At 39.0% G+C, this 27,372-nt stretch overlaps 1 protein-coding gene and 5 long non-coding RNA genes across 14 annotated transcripts in view; 3 read left to right on the top strand and 3 right to left on the bottom strand.

Moving 5' to 3' along the window:
• LOC116924213 overlaps positions 1-27,372 on the top strand; it is a 104,019-nt gene that overhangs the window by 69,271 nt on the left and 7,376 nt on the right. The gene's annotated exons all lie outside the window — the stretch shown is intronic.
• Positions 238-25,549, top strand: LOC116924215. The gene is given in 7 exon segments (XM_045175518.1): positions 238-557; positions 1,407-1,589; positions 1,658-2,053; positions 2,146-2,586; positions 2,679-3,119; positions 3,212-3,272; positions 24,101-25,549. Coding segments are annotated over 7 exon segments (1,692 nt in total). The 5' UTR covers positions 238-479; the 3' UTR covers positions 24,193-25,549.
• Positions 4,740-9,823, bottom strand: LOC123473905. The gene is made up of 2 exons (XR_006648356.1): positions 9,030-9,823; positions 4,740-6,069 (listed from the first exon to the last, which is right to left on the bottom strand). It is a non-coding gene; the product is annotated as an uncharacterized LOC123473905 (long non-coding RNA).
• On the bottom strand, positions 15,268-15,762 carry LOC123473906. Its single transcript, XR_006648357.1, has 3 exons — positions 15,660-15,762; positions 15,551-15,603; positions 15,268-15,493 (listed from the first exon to the last, which is right to left on the bottom strand). It is a non-coding gene; the product is annotated as an uncharacterized LOC123473906 (long non-coding RNA).
• Positions 15,885-16,484, bottom strand: LOC116922641. 2 transcript variants are annotated; one of them, XR_006648352.1, is made up of 3 exons: positions 16,307-16,484; positions 16,174-16,210; positions 15,885-16,112 (listed from the first exon to the last, which is right to left on the bottom strand). It is a non-coding gene; the product is annotated as an uncharacterized LOC116922641 (long non-coding RNA). The 2 variants fall into 2 exon arrangements; XR_004394123.2 differs by having other exon boundaries at positions 15,885-16,109.
• LOC116924219 lies at positions 25,915-27,182 on the top strand. Of its 3 annotated transcripts, none has more exons than XR_004394765.2 (3): positions 25,915-26,035; positions 26,535-26,748; positions 26,812-27,182. It is a non-coding gene; the product is annotated as an uncharacterized LOC116924219 (long non-coding RNA). The 3 variants fall into 3 exon arrangements; XR_004394764.2 differs by having other exon boundaries at positions 25,925-26,399; XR_006648348.1 differs by having other exon boundaries at positions 25,925-26,748.

Raw genomic sequence — 27,372 nt, 5'->3', positions numbered from 1 at the left:
TAAACCGGGTTTTCGCGAACCGGGTCCGAGCCCTACCCACTGCTAGGAAGAAAAGGGGGAAAATCTTGATTATATTTATGAAAACTTATTTTTTAGCATGAAGAAGTTGGTTTCTCCATAAGACGCTGCAGCCGCAGCAGACCAACTTGGACACAAATGAGATTTTTGCATTTGTGGAGAACGTGCAACGTAGGATGTTTTACTGCTCTATTCTCTCACCCGCTAGGTGGTAACTCGAGCAAACTCGGGGCGGTGCGTATGAGAAAGAACTTGCAGCCCGAGCTGATGTTTGGGCGTCGACTTCCTGGCCGAGCGTGACGAAACTTCAGACAGCAAATAACTGTTCGGCATTTTACAGTTTCTTCTCAACAGATTTCATATTGTTTTTCGATTCGAACCTCGAGAGGCACACTTTTTGGATTGTTTGCCGTTTATCTGTTTATACAAGTGCGAACAAGTAATATCAATCTTCATCAAGAATGGCGTTGAGTGGCTGTTAAGGAGTACTGAAGGATCCACTTCAGTCTTCAGTCTTTATTGTCAACTTCATCTTCGGGGTAATTTTTTGCCAAATTCTATCACTACATATAAGTATTGAAGTTAACTTGACAAGGTAAATTTTAATAATATTTTCAAAATTTTTTGTTTCTTTGAAGAACAGTTCCATATTCCATTCATTGATAAATGTTGTCAAATTCCAATGTTATTTAGGGCATTGGTGAAATTTTTGTATTAGTCATCGAAGCTAAAGTGACTTGTTAGGCCATTTTGGTAATCTGCTTTAAGACATTCTGCGTCTTCTCCAGTCTTTATAAATAATTAATCATCCCTAGTTTATCCATTATCCCCATATCCACATTTGAATCACCCATGTTTACATATTTTCTTGACACTAGAAACGCAAAAAATAATAAACAGCATCCCTAGCCTTTTACTTGAATTAATTTTCATGGATAAACTAGGGATGATTAATTATTTATAAAGACTAGAGATGACGCAGAATGTCTTTAAAGTGTAGTATTCTAGAACATTTCCTGAATTGGAAAAGTATTACTAGGATAAATAAATCAAAAACCCCCTTTTTTCCTATCTCCCCCTGCAATCGAAACCCCCCTGGATTTTTTTAAATTTGGCAACGCAGCATCCGAAACTGGTCTTTTGCGGAAATGATGTTTCACTCGGAGGCAGTGACGAATGCCTCCGTAATTCGGTTATTGGGTAAGGCTTGGGTGTGGGTCAGTTTCGTATTGCTAGATTGAATTCAATTATTTCTCAATTATTTTTGCGCCGACATACATACGACCCATTTCACTATTGGTATTTTATTTTATTTTTTTTTCCCCTCCTTTTTCGCTTTGTATTTTGTTGTTATTCATCTTTTGACACATCCTGTTGATGGATGACAGTTGGCTGGAGTTGGCGTGTTGGCCTTGTCAATCTGGCTGCTTTTTGATCAAGCAGTAGTCTTTATGGCGAAAGGTGCCCAAGATTACGCCACCGGAACATTGGCAGCCGGAACGTTGATGACCGTCATCAGATTTCTTGGCTGCCGCGGAGCTTTGCGTAAAAACCAATGTTTGCTCGGAACCGTGAGTGTCAAATGTCGTTAACAAAACAAAACTTGAAGAAACGCCACTTAATAATACGTCGCTTGCAGAACTTTGTCTTCTTGATGATCATTCTTGTGGCTGAAATTGCCGGCGGCGTTTGGGCCAACATGAACCGCGCCGACCTGAATAAACTTGTGCAAGAAAGCGTGCGGCACACGGTTCGTCGTGACTATGGCAAGGACGACGTGACAACCAAAATTTTCGACATGATTCAGAGAACTCTGAAATGCTGCGGTGCTGAGAGCTACGCCAGCTGGGCCAACTCGGCTTACAATGGTGTTGATGAGAAGTCGCAAATGGAAATCGGTATTAGCGCATTGTCACCCACGTATTCCGTGCCCAAATCTTGCTGTGCTGATCCAGATACGGATTTGTGTGAAACTACTCGCAAGCTCGGCTCGCTCGGTTTCGCTGCGTCCGCCCTAGGCATTGTTTATACCGACGTACGTAACTGTCTTGTTGTATACACTGTAGACTTTCTACTTAATGAGGCTGACTTTACAACTAACTTCCTGTTTTCATTTTATTTTTTTAGGGTTGCGCACCTAAGCTGGAAGCTTTGCTCCAGCAATACTTCACCTACGTGTTTGCCACAGGCATTGGCATTGGTATCATTGAGCATGAACTGAACAATAAGCACATGAATCGCGCCGACCTGAATAAACTTGTGCAAGAAAGCGTGCGGCACGCGGTTCATCGTGACTATGGAAAGGACGACGTGACAACCAAAACCTTCGACATGATTCAGAGAACTCTGAAATGCTGCGGTGCTGAGAGCTACGCCAGCTGGGCCAACTCGGCTTACAATGGTGTTGGTGAGAAGTCGCAAATGGAAATCGGTATTAGCGCCTTGTCACCCACGTATTCCGTGCCCAAGTCTTGCTGTGCTGATCCAGATTCGGATGTGTGTGAAACTACTCGCAAGCTCGGCTCGCTCGGTTTCGCTGCGTCCGCCCTAGGCATTGTTTATACCGACGTACGTAACTGTCTTGTTGTATACACTGTAGACTTTCTCCTTAATGAGGCTGACTTTACAACTAACTTCCTGTTTTAATTTTATTTTTTTAGGGTTGTGCACCTAAGCTGGAAGCTTTGCTCCAGCAATACTTGACCTACGTGTCTGCCACAGGCATTGGCATTGGTATCATTGAGCATGAACCGAACAATGAGCACCTGAATCGCGCCGACCTGAATAAACTTGTGCAAGAAAGAATGCGGCACGCGGTTCGTCGTGACTATGGCAAGGACGACGTGACAACCAAAACCTTCGACATGATTCAGAGAACTCTGAAATGCTGCGGTGCTGAGAGCTACGCCAGCTGGGCCAACTCGGCTTACAATGGTGTTGATGAGAAGTCGCAAATGGAAATCGGTATTAGCGCATTGTCACCCACGTATTCCGTGCCCAAATCTTGCTGTGCTGATCCAGATACGGATTTGTGTGAAACTACTCGCAAGCTCGGCTCGCTCGGTTTCGCTGCGTCCGCCCTAGGCATTGTTTATACCGACGTACGTAACTGTCTTGTTGTATACACTGTAGACTTTCTACTTAATGAGGCTGACTTTACAACTAACTTCCTGTTTTCATTTTATTTTTTTAGGGTTGCGCACCTAAGCTGGAAGCTTTGCTCCAGCAATACTTCACCTACGTGTTTGCCACAGGCACAGGCATTGGCTTTGGTATCATTGAGCATGAACCGAACAATGAGCACATGAACCGCGCCGACCTGAATAAACCTGGCATTGGTATCATTGAGCTCCTTGGAATGATCTTCTCCATGTTGCTGTGCTGTGCAATTCGTAAGATCTAGGATTTTAAGGCTTAAAAAAAAAAGCAGAAGGTGCCACAAAAAAAAAAAAAAAAAAGAGAATCACAAATTAAGGCGATATCAACTGTTCGTGATCGTCGATCAGTTTATTTGTTCTTTTTTGCGTTTGAGTTTCTAATTTCAGATGATCATTCGTTTCGGAATCAATTCTAGTTACTGCCCTTACATCATTATACACGCGTTCGTTGTCAAATAATCTAGCAACTTACCTGTAATTTCCGTTTAGCCTGAAAATTTTTTTTGAAATATTTATTAATTGGCTTTTTGGACGTTTATTGCTTTGGTTTACCCCACACATTCTTCTCATCAACTCATATCTTGAAAGAAAATTACCATGTCGGCAAAAGAATTTGTGGCTTTGTTTTGTTATTCGAATTTTGCCGCTGCTTTTGACATTTTTCTTGAATGATCCTCTTTATCTACCTTGGTCGTATCAAGTAGCTGAGACCTCATCTTGTCTCAGCTGGTCTGAGTGAAAATTTCGACTAGATGGTTTGGATCACATTGTCTCAGCAAATTCTTGAAGCCTCTTCTCACTTTTTCTTAGTCTATGTAGACTAGAGCTTTTAGGCACAGATAATGAGCACTGGTTCGTTGTCTCCTATCATTTTAGCCGTATGCCTACTGACCCCAAAACTACACCTGATCTTAGTGCCTCTAGCGGATAACGTGTTGTACTACATAGGGAAAACGAAGAAATAAAAATGTCATTACAAGTCTTGCAGACGAATATTACTTCTGATACAAACAAGTTTGTTATTTCCAGATAATTAAAACAAACGTTAAAAGTTCCTAATCAGAGGGAGTTGTATCGGTAAGTAGGCTAATCAATCCTAACACACATTTTTTTTTGCAATTACAATAAAATTGGTTTTCTATGTGTAATTTTCCCATGTTTTAATCTTAACTTATTTGGTGTAGGTTTACATAACGGTGGACAGCTTCTTATGGTTAATAATTGCAGCTTGAAATTTTTACAAGTTTAGATTTTTATACCGGGTTACTTCAAAATGAAATCTTATTTGGACATATTCCATGATAAGGTAAGGCAGTGTACCTGGATGTAGATCACATGAAATAGGTATAAGACTAATTTTCTTAATCTTTGACAGGACTTCTTCAAAGCTTTCACGAACAAAGATGTGATCTGCTGAGTTAAAATGGCAATCTATCACATCCTCAACAGCACGAAATGTTTTAAACATTGCAACGGTAGCATATTTTAATGAACCATAACTTTTTTGGTAAGTATACTTAGCTGGTAGAAAATCCTCCATTTCTGATTCTTCCGTTTCCATCAGGTAATTGCAGGCTTCACAAGTTACACAGACTTCATAGCGTGTGCGAATAATGTATCCGCAGAGATCGTACACTAGCTGATCTCGTGTTGCATCTGATTTTCAATCAGGTATGTCGTTGGTGTAACGTAAAAGCAATTCCTTCTGTAGACTGTCTTTGAGATCCTTCTTTATCTCTTTTGCTTTTGTTTCACAATCACGAAACTTGTTTATCAGGCATTGTTTGTAGGCGACCAAAACCTCTCCCGCGTCCCTCCCGTCAACATTCGCATTCCAGATTGCAACTTTCGTAGGATTGTAGAGGGAAAGTATTCTGAAGATATGGAGCCAAGAATGTGCTGTTGGATGGTCGTCAATTGACCTTACTATTCCGAAGAAATTCTACAAAGTATTACTTTATTATTGACATATTGAATAACAAAAACATTGATATTTACCTCTATAGGATCTTGATTGAACCGTCCAGTCAACACCACGTTTAATCCTGCTGAAGAAAGTTCCTCAACCAAACCAATGGCACTATGGATGACTAGTCTCCAGGCAACCAGACTAGTGTCGGACATGACTTTGATGTCCTGCAATTGATGTCGGTCACGACCCGGATCATTTGCTATCTCTTCAGTTATGTTAAGGATAAGTAACATCTTCTGTAACTTATCTTTCTTCTTCGGCCAAGATGTTTTGCTTATTCCCTCTTTAGGAAATCGACCGTTTAGAATGTCGAAAACGTCATTCAATAATAGGGTCATTCGTTCAGTTGGAGCGGTATCTAAAAATGAAGGTTTATTGAATTTGTTATAAATTTAATTTCAAATAATGTTTTTTACATTTAAAATCTATTGCAGTTTCAGGTTTTTCCCGGTAATGCTTGAATGCCATGGCTACGTGTCTGGAAAACAACTGGGCAGCTTTACTAACAGTCATTTTTTGCCAGTTATTTGGATTGAGATGACCTTCTGTTAGTCGGAAACACATCCGCAGGCCGTTGTTCTTCTCCTTGTTGTAGACGTCTACTATTTCCGACGCATACTATTTACAAGGCATTTTTTAAATTGTAATATGTGTAACATACAAGAAGGAAATTAATTGTTCTTTACCTGACAACGGCGGTGAGTCAATAGATGATTGCGAACGCACTTGAGCAAATGCGGCACGTCGAAAAAACACCAAATCTTAATAGCAGGCTCCATTGGATGAAGAAAGTATGATTTGACAGAAGTTGGATCTTGAGCAGTGACTTTTAATAATTTCATGGCTCCTTTATTCGTCTGATGACCGCCACAAACCACGTTCCTTACGATAGCCCCTTAATGTACAAGGCAGTAGGGGAGACTGGAGTATGCCGGGACACCGGGTCAAGAGGGACAGTGGGGGGAAAAATAGTAGATTTTAATAAAATTAAAAATTTTTTTAGTATGTTATTTAGATAGGCCTACATACAATATACTTTGGCATGAAATTTGGTTGAGTTTTGTCAATAACTGTATCAGTTATTAACAAAACTAAAAAAACGTTTTTTTTTTAGTTAATTTTGTCTCCGCCATTTAATGTTTCTAGAAAAAAATAATCGCAAATGGCATGTAAATTTAATATGGAAATGAAGCTTAATCATTTCTTCATCATTCAAAACAAAAATTATAATTTTCGATCAATTACTGTAGATAATATTAACGTTTTAAAAAAATAGTCTTTATCGGGAAATCGGAACAGCTGTTTTTGACTAAAATGGGATATTAGTGGGCGGGTTTGGCCTTCAAGCCCATCACTCATCACCGAGCTCATGACGCCATTACTATTCCTTACAATGATAACAAGCAATCGATTATTCAGCATATTAATCGATTACAATAAGCCCAACCCCCACCTATCTTGTAATAAGGGTTTTTTTAAGAAAAAATTTGTATTAACACAATAATCAAATTGAAACATTTATTAACATATAGAGTCTATGCAGTGGGACGCTATTTCAATTTTTACAAATTTTTTTAATGAATTTTAAGGCGAACACGGAGAACGTCCCTCACCACCCACCCTAGTGTCCTCACTTACCCCTCCAAATAGGCACCTCCCACAAATCTAAGAAAACTTTAAAGGTCTTATATGGGAAAATGGTTTATTATTAAATTATAAAAAAAATATGGGGGGTACATAACAGTATGGAATACATAAAAACAAAATAATAAATTTATTTAATGATTAGTTTGGGAGATATAGGGGGAAAACGAAAACCGTCCCGGCTTACTCCAGTCTCCCTTAATTGCTTTCATGACTATTGTAACAGAATTCCCATTCTGCAAGCATGGCTTCTTCACTTTATCTCCCCCGCATCCCTTGTCACACAGCCTCCACTTGAACCTACCATAAGACTGCAAGCAGCAACAGAATAGACCTTTTTCCCATCGACTCCCCAAAAGACACCTGCATCGCCCGAAGCTCTTACATCAGCCGACTAACACGGAAGCACCCTCGTCTAGCCACAAAACTTCCGAAACATCTTCCTACCTGTTCCCACGTCTAGAATATTCATACACCTGCACCGCACGCGCCAAGACATTCCACCTTTTTTTAGATTAAGATCCCAATGCATAAATAACCGTAGGTTTAGAAATATTTTTACTAATTATTCACTTAAATCCTAGTTAAGTGACCTGTCCGAACTGTCACCACAGTTCGGGGGTGGCTTTAACACAGGACTATTAAATACTAATTTATACTTCAAATTCACGCTTTCTACCGTAAATCTTACAACTTTAAACTATAATTCTTCTCACCCCTCCGTGACTCATCCGAGCGGATGGGTACCCCTTAACCTCCCTAAAATTCGACTTAAGTGAGTTGACAGAACTGTCAACTCCAGTCGGGGGTGGCTTTTGCACGGAGCCTTCTTTCCCTATGGTTTTCTTTATTCGGGTCACGGCCGCATCTTTTCCATATAAAAGACCGTGACTTTTCCTCTCATAGTCAGTCGTTTTCCAGTTCTTCTTCGTTACTCTTCAGCTCATTCTTAATCTATTCTCTAGTGACTTAACAGTATCGGTAAAGCTCAGTTAAGTTGACTTGTGAAGTGAATATTTTCCGCTCACGCTACCCAACTGTTCCAACTGGTATGTCACACCTCTATTTATTTATGTCTGTAGCTTAGACTTAGTAACCAATACATTTGCATTGTGGATCAGCCGTCTCCTTTTTATTTATTTAAACCGCTTTTAATTTAATTATTCCGTAAAGGGAAGAATGGTTAAATACATGATCCCTTTACATCTGGTGGCAGCGGTATTTGAACTTATCCACAATGTCATTGTACACGGGTACTAAGCCTAAAATTTTTAGTAAACCAATAAAGAGTACTGTCCGTCACGGATCTGAACCTTTTTTGCCCACCTTTGATAATCTTACCTCTGTACCTGTCTCTAAAGTAAATCTTGATTTATCTGAACCATCTCTTCACCAAAAGAGACCCACTCGTTCAACTGTTAGCCTTAAAACAGTTAAGTTATTACAGCTTGGGTTAAAAAATTCTAAAACTATTAGGAAACCAAAATCTTTTAAGTGGCAAGATATTAAGACATCTATTAGTAATAGTCCTTCACTTCTTGCTCGCACTATTGACTGGCTTCGGCAGTCCCCATCTACTTCAGATTTTGAAAGTGACAGTGAAAAACCGCCACGCGCTTTATTACAGGGCTCCTCTCCACAACTCCCCTCCTCCCTACCTGTAGTTTATGACCCTAAGATAACCTTTACAATTCAGCCGACAGCCACTGAAATAAATAAAGTTGAAATTCAGGAACCTTTACCCTCGCCTAATTCTAGCAACTTTAATTTTGACAGCACTTTGCTTAGTTCATTAAATGAACATCAACACGTCGATACTACAGATATATGTGAAGCACGCGCCGTCATTAACCCACCCTGTCAATTACCAACCGCATTCCCCATTACCTGTAGAACATTTACGGCTAGCCCTATTTGCACTCAAGAAAGCCTTACAATCCAAGCAAATTTTACCGGTTCACGAACAAAATTATCTGATTGCGCAATTAAAATCAATCAGCAATTATCCCCAACTATCAAACCCGAAACCGTTAAAACCATTGCCCAACCTATTGCCCTTGCTAGACGAAATTCACTCCCTTCTAAATCAACCGTTAGACCACACACGCCCCTTACGGCCGTTGTCAGCAACAATTATCAAAATCTTTGTCGATCGCTTGACGGACTACACGGAGCATACATTAAAAAATCAGACAGCGACCCTCAAATTTTTGAACGAAGCCAATCGTTACACTCACTTCATCAAGACGCTGACTCCAACGAAGACGCAGAGCAGCAGGAAGAAACAGCATCCAATCCCTCACGGCATTCTCCGTCACCTATCCTTGGGCCTCGTAGAAAAAATTTGCACAGCTCACTCAACGACATTCATCAACGATTTTCTTCAACTCCCATCCCTACTACGGCGCCTAGTCAACCTTGCAGCCGTTCCAGACCTAACCCACCAACTAGTTTTAAATCTCCTCTCACACCTGGAAAACCTAGCGGATCTTCCGGAAGCAATACTGAACACGGTACAATTCACGGCACAGCAGCTAAAAGTCCTCATCAAACGAGAAGACCAGCGCACCTTAACGACAACGTTATCATCCGACAACACAGTAGAAGTCAAAGCAGCTGCGAAAGCCTCAGCCCCATTCTCACAGCACAGCAGGCATACACACAACCACCCTCTGGCGGAGACAAATCAAAACCAACTACAGATAAACGAGACAGCCAGCAAATTCCACACAACGCCACATACACCACCACGCGGAGACTTAACGCAACTTCAATCAAAACAAAGCAGCCAGCGCCACCCGTCACGCAATCGACGCCAACAGAAAACAACAAGCAATTCCACAGAAAACAAACAATAAAAATGGATCCACTTCAATATTCATTGGTGACAAATGTCATTCCGATAGGAGATCTGCAAGAATTACAAAAAGGACAACGCGCACAAACTATGCTCATCCAACTGCAAAATTTTACGGGAGGACCATCAACTCGTTTTGACCGCTGGATTAAACTATTCGAAAATATTGTCGCTATGTCAAACTGGAACGAAAAAGAAAAAATGAATATGTTGGTGACCAAAATGGCCGGCTCTGCTCATGATATCCTACAAAATATCCTAGAAAGCGTCACTCAAGATTATAAAGAAGTAAAACGGCTTGCTACAAGAACGTTTCCATGGAAACGAAAATCAAGACTTTTTCCAAACCCAACTTGAAGAAGTAAAACGACATCCAGGCGAAGCTATTCTTGATTATGGTTTCCGCCTCAAAAATATTTTTGAACATGGATACCCCAAGGGGGAAGATGACACAAAAACTGACGAAACAACACGACTCCAAATGCTGCGACAAAAATTTCTTCAAGGGTTAGACAAAACTCTTAGAAACAAAGTCCGCTACAAACCTTTCACTACATACGAAGCCTTAGTTGCTGAAACCAATAAATACGCTCTACGTCTGGATGGAGAAAAAGAAGAAAAAGACAAAAGAGAATTTATTAACGCAGTAGAGAACAACTCCACCAGTATTGAGATTTTAAAAGCAATAGAGAAACTACCTGAAACCATAAATGCCCTCGCGACAGGTACCAGGTATCCCCAAAAGGTCCCTGAAAAAGATGGAAACCCCCAGAGACCTGCTAGCGCAGACCAGGTAGAAAGATTGGAAAAAGCAGTGACTCGATTGATAGAAGACAGTGATCGTAACAGAACCAGATTTTCCAATAATAGTAATATTAGACAAGCAAATTCATACCAAACAAGCAACGGTTACAATCAATACAGACAAAATTACAATACTCCACAAAATTACAATACTCCACCTCCCCATTTTGTGAGCAACCCTCCAACCAGGTACCAGATTAATAACCCTCCACCCCGACCCTTCTTCACATCTCAATATTCCCCACGGTCAGATCTGACTACCTGTCATGCTTGTGGCATGAAAGGCCACGTAAAAAGGGATTGTAGAAACAATCGAGAACAAAATACAGATATGCGACAACCCCTCAAATGCTATTCTTGTCAGCAGATAGGACATAGAGCGAATGAATGCATCCATAGACAAATGCAGCAAAAGCCTATTATTCCTGGTCCATCTCATGGACAGGGAAACGCTTAGGTACCAACTGCAGCTTTGGGTCAGTTGGTAGGCAAACCTCTTTTTATGGAAAAACCCGGCAGATTTCTCACATTACAATTATTCAAAATAGTTCAGCACCCCGTATTTCCCTTTTTATCGATAAGATTCAATTTGATGCGCTGTTTGATACAGGCGCTGCAAGAAGCCTTTTACACGAAAAAGTTTATAGATTATTACCGTCGGAAATGCAACTGGCCAGTGCTGAGACCGACACAGATTTATTTGACGTACAGAATAGAAAATTACAGACCCTAGGGAAGGTAAAGCTACCTGTCCAATATGGAGAATATATACTTGAACAAGAATTTATTATTACAAGCGGAATTTCTGAAGCATGCATTTTAGGCGTTGACGCTGCTTTTAAACATGAGTTCGTACTATGTGGGCGAACTAAGACTATTTTTTTGGCGAGAGACAAAGCAGGAAGAGCACCTCTGTATTCAAGCAATAATTTAATGACCTCAGTCAAAAAGGTGACGACGTTCCCATTGACTTGCACGGTCATTAGAGCCAGAATGAGTAGGTCACAATATCAATTGCTTCCTGGCTTTACGTTTCTGTTTACTCCTAGCAAAGAGCTACCGGAGGGAATTACAGTAGATCAATTTTTAGGCGAGACAAATGATAAAGGGGAATACAATTTGCTGATTCGTAATATTTCAAGTAAACTCATTAATTTACCGCGTGGAATTTTATTGGGCAATGTCGAAACAGCTTGTCAGTTAATTGGAAAAATTGACGTAAAAGATGAAAATGACACAATGCCAAATGAAGAACAAGCGCAAATCGACACTTACATTTCTAACGTAGAATTTCAATATAAAAAACCTTTAATTAAATTATTAAACGATTTCAAAGACATTTTCGCTACAACAGATTCTCAATTAGGATATACCGGTTTAATTAAGCATAGTATAGACACCCAAGGAAGAGGCCCTATCAGACTTAGACCCTATCGAGCAGCAAGGAAGCATCAGGAAGAGTTAAGACGACAAATTAAGGAGATGTTGGATAAAGACATCGCCGAGTTATCTACCTCTCCCTGGGCGGCACCTGTTGTACTCGTAGAAAAGAAAGACGGAAGTTTACGATTTTGCGTAGACTATCGTAAATTAAACAGCGTCACTGTAAAAGATTCATTCCCTTTACCAAGAATTGATACCACTCTCGACCAACTACACGGAAAAAAGTTTTTTACGACTCTTGACCTAGCATCTGGCTACTGGCAGATAGAACTAGAAGATTCAGCTAAAGAAAAAACGGCATTTATCGTAGAAAATAATTTATACCAATTTAAAAGAATGGCTTTTGGATTGTGTAACGCTCCGGCAACATTTCAAAGAACAATGAATTACGTTCTAAGAGACGTCTTAGGAAAGAAAGCATTAGTTTATTTGGATGATGTCATAATTTTTTCAGACACATTCGAAGCCCATTTAGAAGACATACGCGAAGTATTCAACCTTTTAAAAATCGCTAACCTTAAACTTAAACTCAAAAAATGCCAGTTTATTAAACATTCAGTAAATTATTTAGGCCATATCATTTCTAAAGAAGGCATCGCACCAGATCCCGAAAAAATTGATAAGATTCTTAATTATCCAGTTCCTAAGTCAGCTGACGACATCAGATCTTTCTTGGGACTAGCAGGATACTATAGACGTTTTATTAAAGGATTTGGTTCGATTGCCCAGCCACTAACAAAGAAAACTCATAAATTAGCTTTAAAAGAACCTTTCGTTTGGACTGACGAAGATCAGGTAGCTTTTGAGACCCTCCGAACATGCCTTACAACTAAGCCTATTCTGGCATATCCCGATTTTAGTAAGCAATTTTTACTTTTTACTGACGCATGTAATTATGGAATTGGAGCGATATTATCTCAAATTCAAGACGGTAATGAAGTAGTCATTGCATATGCCAGTAGACAACTCAGAAAACCAGAATTAAATTACGCTACTGTAGAAAAAGAAGCCCTCGCAGTGATCTTTGCGATAAAATCTTTCCGCCACTACCTGCTTGACGAACCTTTTCTGGTCATCAGTGACCATAGTCCTCTTCAATGGCTACAAAATCAAAAAGATAATAATGGGAGACTAGGTCGGTGGGCAATACAACTAGCAAGTACCAACTATAGAATACAATACAAACCAGGACGAGTACATCAAAACGCAGACTGTTTATCTCGAATAAAAGTCGCGGTCATTCAGGAAAAAGGCAAACAAAAAGAGATCTGTCTAAAACAAGCAGAAGATCCTCTTTGCATACACATTAGAAATTACTTAGATAACGGCGAATTAACTGAGGAACATCAAGTTAATAACCCTGATTGGGTTAAAGAAATTGAATTTTATCAAGTAATCGACGGTGTGCTATACCGTAAAGATTTTTCCACCAAAACAAAAAAGAGAAACGAAGTAAAATTTCAGGTAGTCTTGCCTCTTTTCCTTCGTCCATTAGTATTGAAAGAACTTCACGATGAACCTTTATCAGGCCATCTTGCCTATCAAAGAACGTACCTTAAAGTTAAAAACAATTATTATTGGCCATCTATGAGGGCCGACATCAAAGAGTATTGTAGAGTGTGTGAGGCTTGTTTAGCCAATACAAAGTCTACTTTACGCGCTTTCTTACACCCTCATGAGCTAGCAAAAGCACCATTTGACGTGGTGGGAATGGATTTTATGGGTCCTTTCACACCACCGTCAACAAATGGAAATAAATATATTATGGTCATTACTGATTATTTTTCGAAATGGACAGAAATAGCAGCTCTCCCTGATCAAACAGCTGTCACAACAGCTGATTGTTTCATGAAATTAATAGTACAAAGGCATGGTCTACCAAAAGCGATAGTGTCCGATAGAGGAACGAATTTTACATCGTCAATTTTTCGCCACTTATGTAAAACGTTAGAAATTAATCAACGGTTAACGACAGCGTATAATCCCGCTAGCAACGGACAAACCGAAAGATTCAATCGTACGTTAACAACAATGCTCAGAAAAGAATTAAAAGATGGACAGCATGAAAATTGGGAACAAATGATGGGAAACGTATGCTTTGCATATCGTAATTCCGTTCATTCATCAACATTAGAAACGCCATTTTTTCTTTTGTATGGACGTGATCCCAACCTCCCAATCCACAACTTTCTCGATGCTGTACCACTTTCCACACACTCTCCCACAGATTATACAACCCTTATGCTAGAACGACTTAGAATAGGCTTTCAAGTCGCTCGCGAAGAAAATCGAAAGGCAAGAGAAAAACAAAGGGAGCAATATAACAAAAGAGCAGTATTGCACGAATATAAAGTAGGGGATAGAGTATTGATAGATATCAAAGTTCTTCCACAAGGAGAAAGCAGAAAATTCGTCTCGAAATTTAAAGGCCCATACAGAGTAATAAAACTGTACGATAATAAAACAGTCGACATCGCCGATAACTCTTTCATGCCAAGACGAGTCCATGTCAACCGACTCCGTCCCATGTTCGACAGCATGATATGGCGAGACGAATTTTGCCCAGACATCGAAAAAGAACAAGAAAATCTTTTGCACGAGGTAGATCTCGAGAGTGACACAACTCTAGAAAACAGAGATAATAGACCTCTAGCGGAGGGTAATATGGAAACTTCTCAACTCTCAAAGACAGATAGCGATCTGCAACAGGCAAATGACGATACAATCGCCACAGAACGTCTAAACGAAGACAACACAGAAAATGACACTTTAGAAATAACTCTTCTAACTTCCCAGCCTGACCCTACTATCGTAACAACTGATCCCACTTTTACCGTCCAACAAGAACGCAGTAAAAGGATTGTAAGGAAACCTCAAAGGCTAATAGAGGAATAATAGAGTCTGTAAATATTTATAGCCCTTGGTTCTCGCGTACATGTTCTTGCAAACAAAAAAAAAAAAAAAAAAAAAAAATTTTAGAAACAAAACTAAATAAAACTAAAGTAATAAAAATTAGAAAAAGGAAGATCTTATGATTATGAAAACCCAAGCCACGCTATTTTTTTTTAGGCCCACCAACACGTGGCCTAATCCAGGGAAAGCTAGGGCTATATAAGCAACAAGCACTCAAAAAAAAGAGCCAGTCTATTTTTCTGTTCCTAAAATGGAAAACAACTTTTTCGACGAAGAGTCAATCTCGAGTGAGGAGCTCAATCAGATAGGTTCTTATTGGAACACTGATTGGGACTCCTACTACGAAGAATCTCTAGTAAGACCGTATTCGCGTCAGGAAACCCCCTGGCAGCTCATCTCGTTCGGAGACCCGCGTTATCAGGATCTAGATCCTGATGACCCGGTGTATATAGCAGCCTGTAGGGAGTAAGTAAACTAGATCGTCCTTATTATTTTTATTTATTTATTCATTTGTTTTATTTATTTTTCTCCCCTAACAAAAAAAAAAAAAAAAAACATTCGTTTTTTCCTTTGGGGTGAGCGTAGCCTAAAAGAAAAGCAGGAGAAACAGGCCATCGCCGAGAAAGAAGAAGTAGCCAAAGCTTACGAGGAAGCTTTGGCTAAATCAAAAAAGAAGACGAAATCCTAGAAGAAAAGAAAGGCGAAATCATCAGATATGCCAAAGGGAAATTTTTTCCTTACCTAGCCGTTTCGGTTCCACGACGGAACCAAACGACTGGGATACGGCATCAGACCTAAATAGGAAACTTGTTTGTCAGCGTTGGTTCGAAAACCAAGAAAAAAATGATACCTTAAAGTCATTCGGCATTGGAATGGGCCTACTCCTGGGCATCGTAAGCCTGTGCTTGCAATTGTTCCAGCAGTAGGAGCATTATTTTTTTTTCCCCATAATTTTTTTGTCTTGTTCTTTTCGACCTTAAAATCAAATATAATTTTTGACATTCTGAAGTTATTATTTATTAATTCACTCTATAAAACAAACAAACAAAAAAAATACATAATTAAATGGAAAAAGTAAAAGAAAAAGATAAATAAATAAAATAAAATAAAATGGAATAAAAATAACATAAAATAAAACAAATAAAATATAACAATAACAACATACAACAATATGTATATGTATATGTAAATATAAACAAACTTGTAGAAACTATAAGGGAAAAACTTTACTTTCCCTTTCTACTTGAATAAGATAAGAGAAAAAAACAGTAACTGCCATCTAGCGGTGAACTGTTGAAACCTACTAAAACAAATAAAGCAATTTCATATTAAACCAAATGAAAAAACATTCAAAACCAAAATACCTTTTATACTCCCTATTCAAACGAAAAAACACAAAACCTGAAATTCAAAAAAATACAAAAAAAAAAAAAAAAAAAAAACACAATTTAAATGCACAAACAAAGAAATACATAACAGTAAACCAAATGAACTCACCGTTTTGGATATACTCCTTGAACACCCACACCCTCAATCTCCACAAATAACTGAAAAACTATAAATATAAGAAATCTTAGCAGGGAACACATATACAAACTTACCTATCCCAACTCCCTAATAAACTCCGACTACCAGCACAAACATGGCGACTAGAAGCCAAACAAAAGCAGACGTTGACAGCTCCAACGTTGCCAAATCAATTTTTCATTCTCCATTCTCTTCTAATAAATATATATTTTTTCCAATTAAATACATAAAATTATTCCCAAATTATATTATTTCAAAAAAAAAATAATTTATCCTTAAGAAAAAAGCATACATAAAAGTAAAATAACGAAATTTAATAAACTAAGTATGTCCCTATGTTTCTTCCAAAAACACCACGCATACCCCATCTAGCGATCATTTCAACACCCACACTTTATACAACTTCACTATATGTACAAACTCCACTATTCTCTCCTTCATCATTCATAAAATGTTTTTTCCCTTACCAAGTTTTACTCATATTTATTAAATCAAGCGTAGTAAAGCGATATTCAAAAAAAAATAAAAAAAAAAAAGTCCCCATATATTTCTGCATTTTTCCATTCAAACTACACATCCACGACACCTAGCGGTCGATCCAACTTATTTATGTACACTATTTCCCTTTCACTTTCTGTCATTTTTCCACATTCCTCCGAGATATTGTATATCAAAACAAAACAAAAACACAACACACAAAAAAAAAAATAATAAATAAAAACTAAAAACAAACAAAACAAGACAAAAATAAAACTAAACAAAACAAAAAAATTAACAAAACAAGAAAAGAAAAAAAAAAAAAAAAAATCACTTTAAATTTTCTGAAAATGTAAATTACCTTCCATTCCTACATTGTATCCTTCCTTCTAACTTATTTTTTTATATACCTCCCATCAAATCCGTCTTCCTAGAAATTTCTTATGACGGATAGTATTTCATCGAACATATACAATCATGTAGTCGGCAACATCAAACTTATTCAAGTTTATCTTCAGAAAATGTTGCTGTACTTCATGCTAACAACAATATTATGCATCACTGCATTGGCATTCGAGACTATAATCTGCAACTGCGATAATCCATCAGCAAAAGAACATTTACGAACAAATGACGAGAATTGCCCGTCATTGCTGAAACCGACGCAAAAAGAAGTCGACTACATGTTATGGACAAACAGAAGAGCTGGAATTAAATTCCAAGCATCAATCTGCGGAAAATGGATGAAAATCAATCACATCACAACGGATTTCTTCGGTCAACAAATAATTGTTCCAGAAACAGTTGCGTTAGAAACATCATTAGCTGAATGCACAATTATGGCTAAGGCAAAACGATGCAACGACATTCAAATGAATTTAGCTGACGATAAATGGACCCACACACCAGATCCACCCACAATTGGAAGCTGGTTCTCAACCGTCTCCCCTTATGTAATTAATTGCATGATGGAAGAAACTAGACTCATTCGACAAGGAGCCGATGACATCATCGAAACACCTCTCGGAAAAGCAAATGTTTCAGACGGAGTTCACACCCACAATCATCTCACGATCATTTGGGATATTACAGTAGCCACCGCGTTCGACAACACTCCAAGACTCGTCAGCAGTGGAGAAGGCGCTCTCATCAAAACATCGACTCCAGGAACTTTTCGCCTCGAAGACGAAAAACAGCAATTGGCATTCCATATTAAACCAGAAGGCAGATGCCTCACAACTGCCTGTCGCCACAAAAACGAATCTTTCACAGTTATAGGAGACGAGCACTTGTTCATCTCAATCCCCCACCTCGACGACGACAGCGAAGAATCCGACTACGAACTTCCTCAACGAGAAACGACAACTCTATCAAACACCAGCAAAAATAACACAGTAACTGCCCTGGAACAAATACTCAACACTCAAGTCGGTTTGGCCGCACACGTACAGTTTGTACGCGACAAACTGACTGAACAAGAAAATGATATTCTAAGAATCGTGAGGAACACTCAATGCGAATTGGTACGGACTAAAAGAGCTCTTGCAACTTCAGCTGCTCAATACGACGGATGGCTAGCAGCCAGCATCTTACAGCTTCCCGAATGCATGAATCTTCAAGCACAAGGAGAAACTGTATTGTTGAAGCAATGCAGAGCCATTAGAATAACATTCACTACCGAAACGACAAGCTGTGGACCTCAACCTCGATTCAAAAACTTCACCATCGCAACAAACGGCTGGGAACTTGCCCCATACAGTCCATGCTACTGGAGAGACCATTACGTAAACTTTAATGGAAGACATCATGTCTATCGTAACAACACTTGGAAGAAAGCCGAAGCAACCCTTTTACAACCAGAACGGGATCTGCCTACTTCCTTCCGCTACGACGACGATAATACACACGACTATGAACCACAGGCTAATCCTGCCTACGATGGTATAACAACAAGCCACATGAACATCATAGCAGATCTCGCTGCAGCAATGGCCGAACAAAGCATGAAAACAGGCATCAATTCATCAACAGCAATGAGAAATATCATTGTTACAGCAGAAGAAAAAACAGGAATAACCAGCTATATGAGCTGGTGGGAAACATTCAAGATTATCATGTTCTTCATTGGACTAGCAATCATCAGCACCATCGCCTTCAAAATCCTCCGTTGGTTTGGCGTATTCAAGATGATATGGAGCTGTTGCTGCACACTTAAAAATCTCAACAAAACCACCCATAGAAGAAACCGACGTCGAGAAGTGATGGACATTTCAGAACCAATCGACATGAAACAATATCTACCTCCTCTACTGCAAACTCAAGTTTGACTAGACCGATTACGGGACGTAATCTTAGCGGGCCGGGAGTCATGTAACAGAATTCCCATTCTGCAAGCATGGCTTCTTCACTTTATCTCCCCCGCATCCCTTGTCACACAGCCTCCACTTGAACCTACCATAAGACTGCAAGCAGCAACAGAATAGACCTTTTTCCCATCGACTCCCCAAAAGACACCTGCATCGCCCGAAGCTCTTACATCAGCCGACTAACACGGAAGCACCCTCGTCTAGCCACAAAACTTCCGAAACATCTTCCTACCTGTTCCCACGTCTAGAATATTCATACACCTGCACCGCACGCGCCAAGACATTCCACCTTTTTTTAGATTAAGATCCCAATGCATAAATAACCGTAGGTTTAGAAATATTTTTACTAATTATTCACTTAAATCCTAGTTAAGTGACCTGTCCGAACTGTCACCACAGTTCGGGGGTGGCTTTAACACAGGACTATTAAATACTAATTTATACTTCAAATTCACGCTTTCTACCGTAAATCTTACAACTTTAAACTATAATTCTTCTCACCCCTCCGTGACTCATCCGAGCGGATGGGTACCCCTTAACCTCCCTAAAATTCGACTTAAGTGAGTTGACAGAACTGTCAACTCCAGTCGGGGGTGGCTTTTGCACGGAGCCTTCTTTCCCTATGGTTTTCTTTATTCGGGTCACGGCCGCATCTTTTCCATATAAAAGACCGTGACTTTTCCTCTCATAGTCAGTCGTTTTCCAGTTCTTCTTCGTTACTCTTCAGCTCATTCTTAATCTATTCTCTAGTGACTTAACAGTATCGGTAAAGCTCAGTTAAGTTGACTTGTGAAGTGAATATTTTCCGCTCACGCTACCCAACTGTTCCAACTGGTATGTCACACCTCTATTTATTTATGTCTGTAGCTTAGACTTAGTAACCAATACATTTGCATTGTGGATCAGCCGTCTCCTTTTTATTTATTTAAACCGCTTTTAATTTAATTATTCCGTAAAGGGAAGAATGGTTAAATACATGATCCCTTTACACTATCCTATGTAATATGGAAGCAGGCGCTGCTCCATGTTACGACTTTGAGCTCTTCGTTTGCCCATTTAACACTAATAAACATAGTAAATATTTATATTTTCATGATCCTTGTTTCACGAAGAATGCTTTGATGCGAAAAAAAAAATTTATAACGTGTTTTTTATGTTTAATTTGTAAATGTCTATTGACCAATCCTCCACGAGCATGACGGCGGCCATTTTTTACGCGGTTTTTACAAAGGTATATGAAACTTAGGGCTAGGTTATCTTTTAATTAACCTTTTTAATTAATTTATCAATCAACCATTTATACAAGGAAATAAAATTTACGTTATATTCATTGATTTAGTTCTCATAAACAGAATTTGGAGTTATTAAAATTAAAATTAATAATAAATCGATTCGAAGCCGAAAGCATCGACTAGTCGATAAGAGTCGATTACCACATGGTCCATTGGTTAGCGAGCAATTTTTCGCGTAATCTAGATTAAATTAGATCAAAATATATATTTACAAATACTGTTTACGTTTCTAATTAAATAAAACTTCAGTTATGTATATTCCTGTACCACTTTTGTAAATTTATCCTACGGATCACTAGTCCAGCATCAAGTGAGAGTATCACCTTTTTTTAATTTAACTTTAAAAACAAGCGTTCATCAACAGTACACACAAGAATTTAAAATAAATGTATTCTGCAAAGGTTTTATATTTAAACCCTAGATTCAAACGATTTAATAGGCCTACAATAATCATTACAAACTAGCTATCAAAAAGGCACACTCTAATGGACAAGTCGACTCTTATAGACTAGTCGATAAGAATCGACTTTCCTCAGTAGAAAAAGTGACGGTGCGATTAGTCGCTAAGGATCGACGAGTAGTCTGCGACCATGTTGAAATAATGCAGCATTTGGCACTATTCGTCTGCTTTTCTGCATAAAGGCGTCTGCTAGTGTCTTTCCAAATTCTCCGCTTGGATCAGTAGAAATTACTGATCCAAGCTGAGAATCTCAGCTACTTGATACGACCCTTATCTCTTTATAACCTGATGGATGTCAATTTGCTGTTCGTACGGTATTTTTGTGGGAAGGGGGGTGGATGTCATTTTCTGTCAAACCTGAGATCCATTTTTTGTTCTTCGAATGCTTATTACCCGATCTGCTTTTCTCCCACAAACGCACAGAATTTTGAGGGAAAGATAAATAAAGTCCTTTTGTTTTCCCTTCTTTCGGTCGAATCTCACAATTCCTTTTGAACGTCAAGAAAGGCTCAAATCGAAGCCAGTTGTTTGTTCACCCTTTTTTTCTGCAATATATATATATATATTTTGCTCAACCGATTGGAAGCGAAACCTAAATGATTTTTTAAAAATGTAATTTCAAATTAATGCAATAACAGATTTTTTAAAGAATTAACTCTTAAGTGAAGGCAATAAAGTAGCTGGCTTTATCTGAAAAGCTGTATGAATGCACGTGCTTAGATTGTACACAACAGATGGCAACTTAGATCTTTGATTACCGTGCGCAATCTTTCCAGTAGAAAATGCCAAGCCTTAAATTCGACCGAATTTCAGATTGATTTAGCTGGTAGTTATTACTTTAGAGGGGATGTTAATATGCTTTTATTTAAAATTTCATCTTGGACAGGTAAACTACTAAACAAATTACAGTTATCGTAAGAAAACAAAATGGAAAACAGTTCGAAAAATGTAGTTTATGCTCTCACTCGCTAGGTGGTAACTCGAGCAAACTCGGGGCGGTGCGTATGAGAAAGAACTTGCAGCCCGAGCTGATGTTTGGGCGTCGACTTCCTGGCCGAGCGTGACGAAATTTCAGACAGCAAACAACTGTTCGGCATTTTACAGTTTCTTCTCAACAGATTTCATATTGTTTTTCGATTCGAACCTCGAGAGGCACACTTTTTGGCTTGTTTGCCGTTTATCTGTTTATACAAGTGCGAACAAGTAATATCAATCTTCATCAAGAATGGCGTTGAGTGGCTGTTATGGAGTACTGAAGTGGATCGTCTTCATTGTCAACCTCATCTTCTGGGTAATTTTTTGCCAAATTCTATCATTACATATAAGTATTGAAGTTTACTTGACAAGGTAAATTTTAAACTATTCTAGCAAATATTTTCAAAATTTTTTGTTTCTTTGAAGAACACTTCCATATTCCATTCATTGATAAATGTTGTCAAATTCCAATGTTATTTAGGGCATTGGTGAAATTTTTGTATTAGTCATCGAAGCTAAAGTGACTTGTTAGGTCATTTTGGTAATCTGCAATCCAGGGAAATTTAGAATTAAACATGTCCTGTTGTGAAGGCTACACTGGTGCTTCAAGGCCAGCCTTTGCAAGCTGGCTTTTAATGATGGTGGTTGTAGCACAAGGATGAAGAACATCATGCTTGGTTTTGGGAGTTGCATTGAGGCTTCGGCCTTGCTTTTTGAGTAGTGAAAGGTAATTGTAGTTTTACAAAAGGGATAGGAAAATTCCTTGAGAAAGGCAAAATTGTACGTCATCGAGGCTAGTCCAATAATTGATAGGAAGTATCGAATCAAGTGGCCTGTTGAACGGTTGAAACCATATCACCAGACTATTATCGATTTTTTTACATAAGAAAATAGAGAGCTTTGTGCAAGTTCTTTTTCCCTCTTCCTTTCCGCCCTTTTCTCGTCCTCTTTCATCCTTCATGGCACCGTTTTCCGGAGTGGTGTATATAGATATACACTCTCTGATAGAGTTTCACCGTATGTTGGATGATGCAGTTGAAAGGGAGGGGTGATGGATTCATGGATTCATCGATCGGTTGATTTCGCTTACACATGTAAGGAAGGTAAAAGAGAGATTTACTTACCCGGCAGCGTAGGAAGTGGTATTGCGGAAATGATGTTTCACTCGGAGGCAGTGACGAATGCCTCCGTAATTCGGTTATTGGGTAAGGCTTGGGTGTGGGTCAGTTTCGTATTGCTAGATTGAGTGCAATTATTTCTCAATTATTTTTGCGCCGACATACATACGACCCATTTCACTATTGGTATTTTTTTTTTTTTTTCCCCTCCTTTTTCGCTTTGTATTTTGTTGTTATTCATCTTTTGACACATCCTGTTGATGGATGACAGTTGGCTGGAGTTGGCGTGTTGGCCTTGTCAATCTGGCTGCTTTTTGATCAAGCAGTAGTCTTTATGGCGAAAGGTGCCCAAGATTACGCCACCGGAACATACATCCTGTTGGCAGCCGGAGCGTTGATGACCGTCATCGGATTTCTTGGCTGCTGCGGAGCTTTGCGTGAAAGCCAATGTTTGCTCGGAACCGTGAGTGTCAAATGTCGTTAACAAAACAAAACTTGAAGAAACGCCACTTAATAATACGTCGCTTGCAGTTCTTTGTCTTCTTGATGATCATTCTTGTGGCTGAAATTGCCGGCGGCGTTTGGGCCTACATGAACCGCGCCGAACTGAATAAACTTGTGCAAGAAAGCGTGCGGGACACGGTTCGTCGTGACTATGGCAAGGACGACGTGACAACCAAAACCTTCGACATGATTCAGAAAACTCTGAAATGCTGCGGTGCTGAGAGCTACGCCAGCTGGGCCAACTCGGCTTACAATGGTGTTGGGGAGAAGTCGCAAATGGAAATCGGTATTAGCGCCTTGTCACCCACGTATTCCGTGCCCAAGTCTTGCTGTGCTGATCCAGATTCGGATGCGTGTGAAACTACTCGCAAGCTCGGCTCGCTCGGTTTCGCTGCGTCCGCCCTAGGCATTGTTTATACCGACGTACGTAACTGTCTTGTTGTATACACTGTAGACTTTCTCCTTAATGAGGCTGACTTTACAACTACCTGTTTTCATTTTATTTTTTTAGGGTTGCGCATCTAAGCTGGAAAATTTGCTCGAGCAATACTTCACCTACGTGTTTGGCACAGGCATTGGCATTGGTATCATTGAGCTCCTTGGAATGATCTTCTCCATGTTGCTGTGCTGTGCAATTCGTAAGATCGAGGACTTTAAGGCTTAAAAAAAAAGCAGAAGGTACCACAAAAACAAAAAAAAAAAAAAAGAGAATCACAAATTAAGGCGATACGACTCAATTTAATATCTAATGGCACAGAAGCGTCAACTGTTCGTGATCGTCGATCAGTTTATTTGTTCTTTTTTGCGTTTGAGTTTCTAATTTCAGATGATCATTCGTTTCGGAATCAATTCTAGTTACTGCCCTTACATCATTATACACGCGTTCGTTGTCAAATAATCTAGCAACTTACCTGTAATTTCCGTTTAGCCTGACATTTTTTTTTGAAATATTTATTAATTGGCTTTTTGGACGTTTATTGCTTTGGTTTACCCCACCCATTCTTCTCATCAACTCATATCTTGAAAGAAAATTACCATGTCGGCAAAAGAATTTGTGGCTTTGTTTTGTTATTCGAATTTTGCCGCTGCTTTTGACATTTTTCTTGAATGATCCTCTTTATCTACCTTATCTCTTTATAACCTGATGGATGTCAATTTGCTGTTCGTACGGTATTTTTGTGGGAAGGGGGGTGGATGTCGTTTTCTGTCAAACCTGAGATCCATTTTTTGTTGTTGCGACAATTCTTCGAATGCTTATTACCCGGTCTGCTTTTCTCCCGCAAACGCACAGTATTTTGAGGGAAAGATAACTAAAGTCCTTTTGTTTTCTCTTCTTTCGGTCGAATCTCACAATTCCTTTTGAACGGCAAGAAAGGCTCAAATCGAAGCCAGTTGTTTGTTCACCCTTTTTTTCTGCAATATATATTTTTTTTTTGCTCAACCGATTGGATATCTTTTCCTATGCCGCCAATTGAATTTCACCAACCTAACTTAGCGAATTTCTCTTTTTTTAAAAGATTTTGGTCAATCTGCCATGTAATCGTTTAAAGCATCTAACCAAGAGCGAGGGATGCGCAGTAGCTATCATTATATTCTTCTCATTGTTTAGTCTCAAAATTAAGAAACTCAATGGCCAAACGTTCAATGTTCTTTTTCTAAAAGAGAAAAATTCTAAGGAGAACAAAATGGGGAAAAGGTTGAAGAAGCCACTGGGTTGTCTGGTTCTTTCGTCACCTACTCCCCAATTATTTTTTATTTCTTTTTTCCCACATAAAATGAATCCTTCGTATTGCGCTCCCCATCTTCCCTCCCCTATTTGATATCTCAATATCGTACCACTTGTGTATGTTAACCACCATTCTGAGGCCCAGTAGCGTTTGGTGTGGTAAAGAAAAAGAAAAAAAAATCGTCATTTTGAAAACTACAGAAAAAAAACCAAATCTTTACTGTTCATTAACCGTGTGTGTGTATGGCAGCACTTATTCACTTTCATCCAATACAAATTCTCGTTTCCTTGTGTACAGATGTTAACTTTTCATTCTTTACAGGCACAATATTAGACCACACAAGTGTTTCTTGTGATCATTGCCAGGTTTCTGTATTGGATCTGTGCTAGGCTTTGGTTGCCGTTGACTGGTCCAGTCGACTAGCCATACTTATCGGATTACTGTCGGAATATTTTTCGTCGTTATCAGTCCTCATTTCCCTTTTCTTTCTTTGTCAGCTGTCATGTTAACCACTCACTAAAAGACTTTTCTTTTTTATTATTCCAGGATTCGTACTCGAGCTACACAGTAGCACTTCATTCTATATTTTGACTTCCCATGCGATTCCAACATCTGGGCGGGCATCCGTCCAACAAACCTCGAACTTTGGCCTGCTTGACAACAGTACGTTCTTTATTCTTTCTATCGATCTTCCCAGCTGCATCTTGTCTCGCAGACTGGCGCAGTAATCGTTTAGGGTAGAATGGCATTTTCAGTTGAAAGAAGTTTCTGTCTGAAATGGTTAGTATTATCATTTAGTTGTTTTAATTTGTCGGTGCAGATGGATGAACTAAAAGAGAATAGAGGAATCTATCAGATTAGAACGGAGTTCTCTGAAAAGTGGTTATGTTAAACGGCGACGTTTTTCATTACTAATGAAATTTAAGTAGACAGCTGACATTCGTGTTTCTAGCGCTGCATGATAGATTATTATATTTCCTGCCTGCCGAAAAAAGGAAAATCAGATTGAGTGGTAGAAAATTAGAAAACACTAGGATAAAAAAAAAAATCTGAAAATTTTTACTGATTTGCGTGCACTGAATAGGATATGTCGTTCGTGTTGATGACCTACCGAGAAAATATAACGCCCATTGTAGCCTGTGCTGTAAGTGTGCTTCCGCTGACGCTGGGCAAGGGCGATATTAGAATATTGTCTCGTCCAAATTACAGCTATATAAAACGCATGGCTGGCAATGTAATCATTGAATAACTTTTTTGTTCTTTGTTCTCCCTTTTTCAGCGTCAACGGCATCGATCGCGTCTGTTGAAAGATTCTCTCGGGAATTCAATCAATACAGCATAGAGGTCTACGCGAAACTTGACATCTGTTAGCCCAGTACAGCAATGTCGAGTAATCTCTCGGTCTAAGAAGGCTTATACTTTGTGGGGATTGAAATCTACCAGGAATTTCTCACTTACCTTTGCATGTTTAAATAGAAGACAGCCGATTCCAAGTAATAGCTATTGAAATAATTAAATACTTTAAATTATTTTGTAATTGGTTTTTCTGGAGACAGTTTAGCCAAACATTTCACAATGGAAATTAAAGGACAGAAACCATACGACTAACAATAGAGCCGGTACGTCATCACTATTTTCAAGGTGTTCGAAACCGGTTAGTTCTCGTCTGGCTTTTTAGGAACGTAACGTTTTTGTGGTATTTTTCATCAAATGTGGCAATCACGTCCGCTATTTTAATGCTGAAAGACATTCGTCTAGTGCGAGGTATTAATCTCATTCCCGTTATATAGCAATGTTGTGGAAAACCACGTCGTAGATGGTTTTGAAGCCGCTGTACGCCACTCACGTGTTTTTCACTCAATGCTTTCACACCGTGTCGTAAACAAAGCATATCACGGACGTTATATAAAATTCTTTGTGAAGATAAGGCAACGCAATTGTTTATCCAATTCTTATCCCATCTGTTTACGCATCGACTATATTTAATTCAAACAGTGCGGAACTTTACGAACTTTGCCCAAGGTGCTATCATTTATCCAGCAAAGAATATTAATTCATTGGATCGTGCCGCAATGCAGCGCATAAGGTTTTCTAAAGTAGTCACGTCTTGGATGCAG

This window comes from Daphnia magna, linkage group LG6 (assembly GCF_020631705.1).
Source record: "Daphnia magna isolate NIES linkage group LG6, ASM2063170v1.1, whole genome shotgun sequence".
Lineage (NCBI taxonomy): Eukaryota > Metazoa > Arthropoda > Branchiopoda > Diplostraca > Daphniidae > Daphnia > Daphnia magna.
This window is presented reverse-complemented; position numbering and strand designations above follow the sequence as displayed.